Source organism: Watersipora subatra, chromosome 1 (assembly GCF_963576615.1).
Source record: "Watersipora subatra chromosome 1, tzWatSuba1.1, whole genome shotgun sequence".
Lineage (NCBI taxonomy): Eukaryota > Metazoa > Bryozoa > Gymnolaemata > Cheilostomatida > Watersiporidae > Watersipora > Watersipora subatra.
The window spans coordinates 41,739,867-41,753,827 of NC_088708.1; the positions used below are offsets into that span (position 1 = coordinate 41,739,867).

Sequence of the window (13,961 nt, forward strand, 5' to 3'; positions counted from 1 at the left end):
TTTCACTGCTTTGGACATCAGTTGGAACACCAACATTGGAACATTCATCATAAGTGTCCAAAATGTCAGAGTTATCTTTAAAATCGGCAAAAAAGAAACGATTACTTTTCAGTACTTCTACGTTAATTACAGAAACTTTCGGCAATTGGACAATGCCATAGACTGGTGAAATCTGCACATTTTTCTCGTGAAATGCGCACGACTTAATAGTTCTACTATCTGTCGCACGGCTTTATTGACGTTTCGTTGGCCGGTCTTAATTTTCATTAAAAAAGGCTTGTCTGGTTTTAATGGCGATTTTAGGCCAAATTAATCTGTCTAGTTATGTATTATCCGATCAGATGGGTAAGTTTTAGGGTATTTTCTGCACTTTTCAAAGACTTGGCAACATATTTAAATAAGTTTATATGTGTTTTGTATCGTTATTAATTTATTATACTTAAATGACTCCACACAAAAATGGTTAAATTTGTTGACGAGATTTCGTTACAAGGGTTTGGGTACGGCGTTGATGAATAATTTTCGGAAGTTGTGTGCGCATATGCATTTATCATAAAGCTCCCAAACACTTGTTTGGTCGTGAGATTATTAAATGACTTTTAAGCTGCAGGCTTTAGCATGTTGTTTGATAGCATCCATGCGGTTATATAAACTTGGCTTACAATGGATCAACGCTCATAATTCCTCTTCTATAGCATATAAAAAGCCGGTTTGTTTGTAAACTATAGCAAACATATCAATGAGCGCAATGAGCTTTAATGCAACATCATTAAATATAGTTATAAAGGGTTACAGGGTAGCGTCTGTAGACTCTGTACCCACATTACCGTTAGTATCTACCATTGTTTGTAATATGAATGTTCATAAGAAGGGTAGCTTCTGTATGGAGTAATTTTTGATTCCCAATGTGTTTGGAATCGGTTTGATATTGGGGTACACATGAGGTGTTTGGATGGCTATTATACATGACTGTTATACATGGCCTATGTATAAGATTATGAATTATGTACATTTTCTTTTATTTTAATAAACATTCAGAAAAGAGCAGATGACTCCTGGTTACAGCAGCTTTACATTTTATTGGTGATCAGCAAACCTGTGCAAGTCCTTGCTAAAAAAAGTAGCGAAAAAAATCACTCAGTTAGAACTTTCAGAAACATGTCACAAATTCCTGTAATTCCACTTGTGAACTCTTTGCTAGTTTTAATATAACAGTCAAAACTGATAACAGTTTCTTACCGAGTTATTGAGAATGTTGATAAAGCCATTCACCTTACTAAATATCATAGGGCAGTTTGTATTATATTGTTAGTTTGTTTGAATTAGATGTATGTGTACATCAGACAATCTTGTGTTATAACTTGCAGGATTTGAATCAAGATATAATAACACTTCTAGCGGTAGGATTGTTTTTATACTGAGAGGAATATGTTGGCTGTAGTGCAATTAAATGTATTTTAAGTGAATGAATCGTAATGCTAATTACTATGGTGGCCCGTTGTTAAAAATATGTAGATCTCTCAACATTGTGTTTCAAACTTAAACTCACTTGAGACATCGCAGGCGTCACAACCGCTCTTCTGTTGACGGTATACTAACATCAACATAGGAGCGTGAAGCTCAAACTACCACTAATGATTAAACATGGTCTGGCAATTTAAAATGATGAATTTGCATAATATATTAGTGTTGATTGATTCCAACTGTAGCTGAAAGTTTGTATTGGTATAATTTAATGATGTCTTGAACTATAATAGGAAGGATTAAATTATACTGTGTGATACTCACTCTAGAAACGCTGACCCTAGATCTAAGAGATGCTATGTTGATAGAGTGCTGTTCCATGCCTTTGCACTTGCAACTCTCTGCCTTTTTAGGGAAAGTTGCCCAATACAATTTCCTTTGCATCCCTTGCTAACAGCATTACAGACGAGGAAACATTCATCTGCGAAATGCAGGTATGGTAGTTGTTTATAGTGACATACGCAGGTATGGTAGTTGTTTGTAGTGACATACGCAGGTATGGTGGTTGTTTATAGTGACATTGTAGGTATGGTAGTTGTTTGCAGTGACATATGCAGGTATGGTAGTTGTTCGTAGTGATATATGCAGTTATGTTAGTTGTTTGTAGTGACATGCAGGTATGGTAGTCATTTGTATTAACATATGCAGGTATGGTAGTCGTTTGTAGTGACATATGCAGGTATGGTAGTCGTTTATAGTGACATATGCAGGTATGGTAGTCATTTGTAGTGACATATGCAGGTATGGTAGTCGTTTGTAGTGACATATGCAGGTATGGTAGTCATTTGTAGTGACATATGCAGGTATGGTAGTTGTTCGTAGTGACATATGCAGGTATGGTAGTCGTTTGTATTAACATATGCGGGTATGGTAGTCGTTTGTAGTGACATATGCAGGTAGGGTAGTTGTTTGTAGTGACATATGAAGGTATGGTAGTCGTTTGTAGTGACATATGCAGGTATGGTAGTTTTTTATAGTGACATATGCGGGTATGGTAGTCGTTTGTAGTGACATATGCGGGTATGGTAGTCGTTTGTAGTGACATATGCAGGTATGGTAGTCGTTTGTAGTGACATATGCAGGTATGGTAGTCGTTTGTAGTGACATATGCAGGTATGGTAGTCGTTTGTACTGACATATGCAGGTATGGTAGTCGTTTGTAGTGACATATGCAGGTATGGTAGTCGTTTGTAGTGACATATGCAGGTAGAGTAGTTGTTTTGACATCTACAGTTATTGAAGAGTTTCTATGACTGCATCTTCTACAACCCAACTCTTTACTTACTGTACTTACATGACATAGACTATGTTATAGAACTGTGTAGTCACTATGGGTCTGCTGACTGAAGATCAGTTGAGGCAGCGAATAATGGTGTCAGACAACGACAGCAGGGATGTTGGCAGGTTTCTCAACAGAATACTGGGGCTTAAGGTTACCCTTCAGAACCTGGTTAGTAGTGCATCAACTTGTCAATGTAATTTCAAGCTGTAAAGATGAAGTTTCAGAAGGTGGTGATTATAATAGGACTATTTTGTGAATATCTACCGTGAGCATTTGTGGCCTAGTGGTCTAGAGCACCTGACTTTGAAAACAACAGTTTGGGGTTCAATTCCCAAAAAAGTCAGCTGGTGACAGGAATGACATCTAACATTAAATTGCTCACTGCATATGGGCATGTCTCTGGTCCTTGCAGTTCTCTTGCCACTAAACTCAGACATGTCTAGCAAAGATCATAGAGCCACTGCTTCAACAACAGGCCCATCAGGCTTATTTTAACTGGTAAATTTTATTAAATCTTAATAAAATTTACCTGTTGTTTGAATTAAATAAGAAAGAGGCTTCCTAAATTTCACACATTTCAGGTATCACCAAGCAACATGTTTCTTAACAATGGATGGTAAAGGAACATACCTAAAAGACTTAGTTTGTCTTATGTGAATGCCTCATAAAAGTGCCGCGACATCATTGTATAGTTTCTTCCCAACAAGCTGACTCATTTTTAAAACTTGTTCAGTTCAGTAATGACAAGGATTTCTTACCCTTTTGTCACTTTACCTTCTCATATTTATATTTCTCTCTACCAGTCTTACTTACCCTTCCATAGACTATCACCCAGTGTACACCTATACTTACCCTTTCATAATCTATTATGCACCCAGTGTACATCTATACTTAACCTTCCATAGTCTATCATGCACCCAGTGTATATCTATACTTAACCTTCCATAGTCTATCATGCACCCGGTGTATATCTATACGTAACCTTCCATAGTCTATCATGCACCCAGTGTATATCTATACTTAACCTTCCATAGTCTATCATGCACCCAGCTACATCTAATAATTTCCTTTTTTCTAATGCTCTTCAAACTTTCCTATGTTCTATGTAGTTCCTATGTTTTATTGGTGTTCTATCGGTGCTAGCTTCTAACATTTTGCAAACAAGGCATTCTGTCTGGCCGGATGTTTGAACAACTTTCCTATTTCATCTAAATCCACAATAAGCCAAGTTCTACATATTCTATTATTGGTGGTAGACTGTAGAAGCATTGAATCGTACACTTGTAATGATACAAGAACTTTGTTCATGCAACTTTGTCTCACCTACAGTTACATGTATATTATAAAATGCAATCATAATGGATGGAGTTGTACATTCTTTTACTTTTTTCTTCCTTGGTAGAGATATCTCGGTGAGAGCTGTAGCATACAAGTAGTTCTATTGACTACATTGCTACCATATAATGTCTCCTCAGGTTGCACTCCAACATCACTATTACATGGATTTTGTAGATGTTCAACTTTTTCACCTTTTACATCGATGTCGTTATCACCGCAGCGAGAAAAGAAGGCAAGTTTAATGAAGGGTTCGTCGATTTGGCAGGAAGCGTGTCACTGCTTGGAGAACCCAAGCCAGTTTTCACGACTCTCTGCAAAGGATGTAGGTAAGTATTAGATATGGTGCAACGTTGTCTATAGAACCGCCTTCCTCTCCGTTATGAAATAATGTAAGTAGTTGCTGTGTGGTACTGGGCTGGGAGGAACATGACTGAAGAGAACAAGCAAGCTTCAATAAATAATTTGGAAGCGGGTTGTGAGGGTGTATAACAAAGTGAATACATCGTAAAAACTATAAAAGATGGTACATTTTCTGATATGAGTCTTCTCAATTATTCGAATCGCTGTGACGATGTAGTGTGTTATTGCGAAGCTAGGCAAGTAAGAATTTTCGTAGATCGATTGCTGTTACTGCTCTGACTTTATGTGTTCAACAGAGGAGTGCTGCTGGCACAACTAATGTCTAGTTATCACTACAATAAAAATAGTGTCTGCTCTTTTCTTAATTTTAGTGGAAGTAAAAGAGGGGACAATTCTTCATTTTTAAATGTCACAGTCTATAAACAATTGTTTGCGATGTAGTCATATGATATATTATCATATATTATCATATATTACGATATATTCATATGATATATTATGATATATTCATGTGATATATTGCGATATATTACAATATATTCATATGATATATTACGATACATTCAAATGATATATTACGATACATTCATATGGTATATTATGATACATTCATATGATATATTACGATATATTCATATGATATACTACGATATATTCATATGATATATTATGATAAATTCATATGATATATTATGATATAGTCTTATTATAAATTACGATATATTCATATGATATATTACGATACGTACATATGATATGTTACGATATATTCATAGAATGTATATGTCATGAACAAATTTGGATTAGAGATGCTTAGAGTTGGCAAGCTGTCAATTGTTCATTTGCTACACAGTCGTGCGTGAATTGTCTTCATTTTAAAACCTTACTTAAAATGTGTGAAAGCTTTATGTCCATTCATCATATGAGCCAATATAATGTCTGATAATTTATATCAACCAACATTGAGTTGAGACTTCTTTCACAGAACTCTGAAATACATCTCAGCTCTTCATAACCCTCTTTGTTCAGTCTGTGGTCATTCAAAGTTCAGAGATAAAACGTAAACACTTAGTTTATGTTGAAACTATTATAAACAATTACACATCATACATGAACTTCACAAGGCCAGCTGTCGGTTTAGTGTGAGTGTCTTACTGATGTTTATTTAAATTGCGGGTGTATGTATAACTCAACCAGTTGTTTGGTTCACACAACTTCTATAAACAGGAGTTGAATCTATTCTCTGTTGCTATAACCAGTAACCTAGAAGGCAAGTTTACCATGGGCAATTTTAATAGTGCTTTCACAACCTCAAAGTGCTTACTGTTGGTTCCCATGTATAAACAGTAAATCATGTAGACTGGGATTCAGCTAGTATCTAGCAATTCAGTTCTACCATGTTGACTAATTTACCTCGGTCAACTGGCCAATAGGATATTGCGATTATTTTTAAGCAGTTGGAGAGTTATTATTTTGTTGTAAGACCGTGTTCATTTACCGGTGTTTTATCTAGTAATAAACTTATAAAAAATAAAAACATGTTGAGTATGTGTTAATTTGCTTCTACCATTTAATGTTCTGTTTTGATTTTTATTGGTCAATCCTAAAAGGAAAGAAATTGCACATTACAAATACTTTGTCAATTCGTAATGTAAAATTTTCTCAGCTTTGGCTGTGCAAATTGTATTTCTCAATTAGCTGTTGTAAATGTACCTGAAATTGGATAGTGCTGGCTTCTTTTCCATCAGCAGGAAGCATACTTTTCACTTGATAGTAAAAAGTAAATTAACTGTATTAATTAATCTGTAAAAAGTAAATTGTGTTGGTTGATGAAATTGGATATGAAAGTGCTGTTTTAAGACAACTCCACCGGATAAACTTGTTTAACTCATAATTCAGCCAACTCTACTGAAGGATGATATAATGCTGTTGATTAAAACAGGTCTCTGCTCTAACCAACAACATTGTGATATCTTCAGCCTGGCTTATGGTGGCTTGTTACAGTGGCATCGGACATTTGTGGGCACTTGTGCGGGCCTTTCCGCTTTTTTATAGAATTCAGATTTTGCTATTTTTATTAGAAATTGAAGTGATGACCCAAAGTATTATTGGAAATGACTGTTCTAGAAAATTAAGTGTGAGGTCAAAGCATAGATATCTAAACCTTTATATAAGATATAAAGGTTTATATATTTATGGGTCAAAGGTAGATTTTTTTGCTGCCGTTGGCATCGTCACATATTCACCTGTTTTTTGTAGGCAGTTGAGACTTGTTGTGGACAGAGGCATGCCGTGGGCTGATGCTCTGAGCAGATACGAGACACTAAAGGGAAGTGATTCTGTCTCAGGTTTCTACCGAACTAAAAACCCTATGAACCATAGATATTTCTATCTGCTAATAACTCCCCACTCCTTTTGTAGCTACAAGATTGCCAGGTTCGTCTAGCTAATTGGAAGATTTTGCTTGTTTTCTTGCTTGCTGGTTGGTTCACAGGCTAGGGCAAGCGCCAACTGCTGCACAGTCCCTATTATGGTCTTTAAAAATTTTTTCAGTTCAATCCATGTTGAGAGTTGTCATCTTTCGAATTAGTGAAATCTATACTTATCAATGATAAGATAGATTTGTTCAAAGATACAACCTAAAAATACATTTTATGCTAATTTTTGTTACAGATTATAACGTTGTAGACATAGCATAAAAATAGATTTCACCATATCAAGTCTTTCTTAAAGATTTTGTGCATGGATGTCGTCATGTATGGATGTCGTCATGTATGGATGTCGTCATGTATGGATGTCGTCATGTATGGATGTCGTCATGCATGGATGTCGTCATGTATGGATTCAAGCTTTAATGAAACTAAAAACTTAAAAGCATTGCTATGTTCACATGTTTTAAAATTTTCAAAACTTAAATTTGTTCAGCTAACCTAATTTTTGTTTAATTTATTTTAAATGTCTGAATTGCTAGGCTTGAGCACAATAATTTAAGAGAATTGTAGTGTGCTTTTTTAACAGATTATTGGCTGTCAGTGGAAACAGTGGGTCAAAGTTCAATGATCTTATGATAATACTCACTAACTATAGTTGCATATTTTGATAGTTCTAAGCGACTCAACACTTCCTCATCATTACTTGTAAATTGGGAATTTATTTTGACGAGTGATCCTTCAATCCTTTCATCCTTTACAAATAAGGTGAAAAGTTAATATTTGCTCTCACAACATTAACACTCATTTTAAAAATACTCGTATGTAAAAACGGTCTTTTAAACACGAGAGCCAAACCGAAGCTATAGTTTAAATACATAGGAGCTGATATCACTTGCCTTTCATTTCTCTCTAGGCTAAATATTGTATCATATTATTTTGTTATCTCTATAACAACACATTAACATACTCTTTAGCCCTACCGCCTATACAAGTATATCTGATATTATACTAAGTTCACCCATATAATACCTAGATATGATACTTGATATGATACATATACTCAAATGTTAACCTTCTTCAAATGTTCATGAATTAAAAAAACACACAATTGTTGATGCAAATTATACTCTGTAGATGGTTTTCAATAATGTATCTTACACAGCCTTCCTAATGACACACTTACTTGCTAGTTTATCAGATGTTGTCAATCACATGCAATGTGTTGTCTCTCTGGCTGTTAGTTCTAGTTAAAGCTCCATTTTTATCTCATTAACTTGATTGTTAAAATGCTCTGAGCTGCTTTTAGTCATACTGTAACACTCACTGGATTTGATATAAGTAATTTTAGTTGTATTTTAATACTGATAGAATAGAAAAGTAGTGTAATTTCAGTATTTACTTACCTACAATCAGCTGTCTGCTTCATATTTATCAGGTATTTATACAAGTACTAGCTGCATCACCCGTCTACGGGAATGCAGTCATAATGTCATGTCAATAATGTTGGGGAGAACAATGGAAATCTGCAATATGTTTTACAGCTAGATGCGTGTAAAATCTAACAAATATTCTAGATTCATGCGTCTAGATTCATGCATCCGTTCATATCCATATATATTTGCAGTTGACGATTGCACGCTTTTGCCGCCGAGTATCCGACTCGACCTACCAGTCTTTACCTGCCAAGCAGTTGACAATCGCGCGCTTGTATTCGCCTCGCAATCAATCGCCGCGCACTCACCTCGCAATCAATCTCCTCACACTCTATCGCTTTGCAATCAATCGCCTCGCACTCACCTCGCAATCAATCGCCTCGCACCCGCAATCAATCTCTTCGCAATCAATTGCCTAGCACTCAATTGCTTTGCAATCAATAGCCTCGCACTCGCCAACTCGTTCATCCAGAGCGCCGCGCCTGGAGACCCCTGCCCACTTGGGGTGAAAGAGATCTCACGCGCATCCCCGAGTGACGCAATGGCCCCAAACCCGAATTGCTAGCTGCATTACCCATCCACGGGAACAGATTCACGTACAGCAAGAGGTTTATTGAGAGTTGTCTTTCATACTGTAAAACAACTCCAAATATGCAGTCTACTGAAATTTTTGCCCTCATCAGAGTATGCATACACATATGCAGTCATACATGTCAATAATGTTGGGGAGAACAATGAAAATCTGCAATGTTTTACAGTTAGTCTACAATGCATCAATTTCAAACCACTCAAGTTGGAGTTGTCCTATTTTTGTACAGAGAACTGATAATGAAATTGACATTGCCAGGCAAACTGAAATTCTTCAAATTGGCAACATTGAAAAATTTTGCATCTTAAAAAATTCTACAAAATATTTTTCTATCGCCAGCATTTATTGAATGGAGAATTCTGCATCATCGCTTCTACACTAATCATGGCTCACCAGTTCTTCGTCTATAGCCTGTGTTTTGACATGGTATATACAAACAGTACAGCAGTAATGTGGTTGTGTTGATAAAATTTATATGTATCACAGCACAGACAGTATGTCAAGGGAGATACAGCATTAGCACCTTACAATAACGCCAACATGAGATACAATGAGGAAAACAAATGCATGAAAATATATATATATGCTGAAAAATATGTTAGAAAATGCTGCATGGGAATAATATGTAGGTTTAGCAGAACATGAAGAACAATAACATAACAATAACATAATTTTAATTCAATGCAAGCATGACATAACAATAACACAAGTTAATTCAACGCAACACTTGAGGATAGACAACATTTTTTGTTTTTCTGTCAGGTGTATGAACAAACAGTTTTCGGCTTATGCGTATTTTTGAGCAGGCAACGTACAGGTGGCCATGGCTAAAGCAGGGTAACAGTAAGTCGTTACCAGCTGCTCTCTTCTCACCGTCGCCTATCGCAATGCTCAGAGTACCCGTGCAAGTTCTGTAGTAGCTCTAGTACTCGTAGCTGGGAAAAAATATAAGTAACTCAGCCGCGGAAGGAAATGAACACGTTTATTATTACCAACAGTGGCAAATGCAACGTTTTTAAGTAGTGGAGATGTGGCAATTCATAGACAATGCAATATTGATTGAAAAGTACTTACCTTTTTGAAGTAGAAATTTGGTAGGTAATTTTCGAAACGAAAACAATTGTCTAGGTGGCCGGAAAAAACACGTTCACGTGACCTTCCGTGGGCCATAAATATTAATTTACTAATTTACTAATAAAATTTACTACTCATTAATTTATTTAATAAATAGTAAGTTTTATTTAGTTTTATTGATTTATTTAATACTCATATTAGTTCAGTTGGCTTTGTACGACCAAATCGGAAAAAGGAAAGACCGCTCTATAAGGTGGACTAACACACACATACACACGCAAATGTACAGACAGGTTTTTTGCCGTTTATATAGTAGATTATTATTGTTATTACTAGTACCCTGGTAGTCTAGCGCGCCACATGAGATATCAGGTGTACTAACTATATATACGATTATTTGTAAGTGCTGGAAGGTGGTCGATTGATATTGGTCGACATCATGTTACAGCATCAGTCTAGCAAGCTGAATGTCATGAGTTCGAATCTAGCCCAATGTAATATTTTTCCCAACCTCCAACCATGGCTTCAGACAGACAGACAAAGATGGCTCTAGATGACAATAGAAGAGATTATATAAAGACAGGCATTTAAAATAAAACATTAGAATATGCACTTTTGTGTTTTTTGACACTGACAAATGCGTTACAATACACCATGGGAGTTTTGAAGCTTACAAATAAATGTCAATTAATTACCGGTAAAAGTCTGTATTTGAGAATCACTTGTTTTCTGTTCACAATAATTGACTATGGCCTGGACTCTGCTTCTTAAAATCCCCTAATATATCTACGCGATATCCATTCGGATAATCAGTGCAGAAAGTTGATTCATTGCAGGGAATTGTACGCTGTACCCTATATGACCCACTAGAGTTAATCTTAGTCATTACTCCTATATTAGCACTATAGTTGTCCTCTGATGACTCCCTTCTTATCTGTAGAATGTGGTTAGTTATGTGACTTGTGCTATTTCTGTTGGTGACAGGCCTAACACTGGTATAAACATACAAGAAGTTGACAAGGTGGAGATAATGCACAAATATGTGAAAATAGGCCTTGATACTGCAGGTATGCTGACTATCCTTCTACAGTCTCCCTGTTACTTCAGGTCTTTCTTTTGCATGGAGATTTTTTGTATTTGTATAAAAATTGGATAAGAAAGCTAGTGTTGAGACAATTCAACTGGATAAACTTGTTTTACTCATAATTCAGCCAGCTTTACTGAATGATGATATAATAATACTTTTGTATGTAGGATTGTCTTCATACTAAGTGGAATATGTTGGCTGTAGTGTAATTACTGTAAATGTATTTAAAGTGATTGAGTCGTAATACAATTATTACTATGGTGGACCTATTGTCGAAAATATGTAGATCTCTCAACATTGTGTTTCAAACTGAAGCTTACCTGGGACATTGTAGGCGTCGCAACTGCTCTTCTGCTGGCGGTATGTTAACATCAGTTTAGGGCGTAAAGCTCAAATGACCACTCGTGATTAAACATGGTCTGGCAATTTAAGATAATGAATTTGTATATTAGTGTTGATGGGTTCCAACTGTAGCTGAAAGTTTGTGTAAAAGACTCAGTTAAACGACTCTGCTGCTTATCACGGTGTTTCTTATGTTATTCGTTTTCATCAAGTAAGAAAATTGCGAAAAAATACACCATAAAAATCATTGGTGAAGGGTCTATGTGCACAATAGCTTGGCTGATCAAGGTTGCTGAGCTCAGTTGGCAGGCAGTGAGCAGGGTGTGACAATCTTTCATTGTGACAGCAAAGAGCATTAATATAGCATATTTATAAAAAGCTACATGACCTGTATTTTTCAACTTTAGAGATTGAATGGCGGAGGGTTTATGAGAGAGCTTTAGTTGAATGTAACCATGGTTCATCGTGCAATAACCCCAAATACTGCACAGGTACGCACAATCTTTATATGCAATAAGTGTAAGCAAATTGTTGTACATTGTTTCGATTTTTATGTTTTCTTTTCGCTTGTATAGAAATGCATCATCTCACAACTGCCATCATATTTCTATTATAGTCGGCCTCCGGAGGTACAACTTAAGTCTCATTAGTGGAAACCTTATGAGAATTCTCCCTCTACTAGAGACGACTATGCACAAGCACGGCCTCAGACTACAACTGAGGTGAGTTTAAGGCCCGGATTGAGGAAAGGGTCTACCAATTCTGTTAAGTCTAATCTGTAGTCTTATATCCTGATTAAAATGAATAACTTAGCAGCCACTTTAGCTGTTCTTTAGGTTAAGTTTCTATCGTATCCACAGTATAATGTCAGGTACTCAACAAGGTTATCTCACATATATTGTGTAAGGTATTAATATATCAGCTACTCAAATAAGGTTATTCTCATACCCATAGGTATGATACACATAAGGTGTCATAGGTATCATATCATACCCATAAGGTGTCATAGGTATCATACCCATAAGGTGTCATAGGTATCATACCCATAAAGTATTATTATATCAGGTACTCAAGTAAGGTTACTCTCATACCTATAGTATAAGGTATCATTATATCAGGTACTCAAGTAAGGTTACTCTCATACCCATAGTATAAGGTATCATTATATCAGATACTCAAGTAAAGTTACTCTCATACCCATAGTATAAGGTATCATTATATCTGGTACTCAAGTAAGGTTACTCTCATATCCATAGTATAAGGTATCATTATATCAGGTACTCACGTAAAGTTACTCTCATACCCATAGTATAAGGTATCATTATATCAGGTACTCAAGTAAAGTTACTTTCACACCTATAGTATAAAATATTGTTATATCAGATATTTAGGTTATTAATTACCTGTAGATCCATACATGCCCAGAAGTACAATACAGTTGCAGCAGTTTGAGTTTGTGCGTTTCTAAATATTTTCAATATTCATGTCCATAAATACTAAGAAACAAGTTCTTTCAAGTTTTCCTCTCAGCCTTATTTCAAATAAGTAGAATAGTAATCTTAAAATGTTTCGAATCTACTTATAATGTATTTTATTTAGCAAATATGACATGACAATCAAGGTCATTAGAGCTCATTTGGACAATAAAGAGAGACTGGTTGGCCTTCAGTTCCCAGAAATTCTCATGTCGCTGGCCGAAGCAGAGGCCAGACAGATAGCAATAGAAAAGGTTTGTTGTGTCTTACTTAGATGATAGCTGGCTTCCATTGCACTCCTCCCACCGCCCCTCATAAACCCGCTTGTATATTGACTCAATCCGTTAGAAGAAGTAAGTTAGGGGTCCTACCACACAATTCAATATCAACTATCGTAAGACCCCCTATTTGAATGCCTCCTTTATTTGAATGCCACTTCTAATAGAACGCCACCTCTTATAGAACGTCACGTCTAATAGAATGCCACAATAAGAGAATGTCATGATAACAGAACGCCACAATAAGAGAAGGCTTGAAAAATGCAGCGCTACCCTTTAATTGAACATCACCGCGTCATAATAATGACGCGGTTACATCAGTAACAATTAATTCTTTTGTTGTTGCTGAGTGGTTGCTATGGTTTTAGTGATGATGTACCTGAGAATATCGATCATCAAAACTACACTCTGAACCGAAGACGCTAAGGTCTAAATCTTATCCATTGTTTTCAGATTCATCCATAACGTGGTTTAAAACCTGATCTAAAGACTAAAGCGTTTTGATGAACGATGAGAATACCCTTCAGGGACACCATACGACCTAATAGCAGCCATTGTTGTGGCGTATCGAAATTCGTTTTCTAACTCCAAAACTTTATGGTTTTTCTCTTTTAAACATTGAAAGCAACACAGTTGAAATACTTAATAACAGTATCTGGCTAATATGTTTTTTTTCAAAGGAGTTTCTTGAACTCGGTATGATACTTTGGCGTACATGTATATGAAAAATGCTGACGCCGACAGCAT

At 36.0% G+C, this 13,961-nt stretch overlaps 1 protein-coding gene across 1 annotated transcript in view; it reads left to right on the top strand.

Moving 5' to 3' along the window:
• LOC137387710 (uncharacterized) overlaps window positions 1–13,961 on the top strand; it is a 44,035-nt gene that overhangs the window by 28,453 nt on the left and 1,621 nt on the right. The window contains exons 16-23 of the mRNA XM_068074209.1: window positions 1,878–1,958; window positions 2,840–2,974; window positions 4,319–4,470; window positions 6,764–6,940; window positions 11,017–11,099; window positions 11,869–11,952; window positions 12,078–12,183; window positions 13,061–13,190. Of these exons, the coding sequence (XP_067930310.1) occupies window positions 1,878–1,958; window positions 2,840–2,974; window positions 4,319–4,470; window positions 6,764–6,940; window positions 11,017–11,099; window positions 11,869–11,952; window positions 12,078–12,183; window positions 13,061–13,190 (948 nt within the window). The remainder of the gene's footprint in view (window positions 1–1,877; window positions 1,959–2,839; window positions 2,975–4,318; window positions 4,471–6,763; window positions 6,941–11,016; window positions 11,100–11,868; window positions 11,953–12,077; window positions 12,184–13,060; window positions 13,191–13,961) is intronic.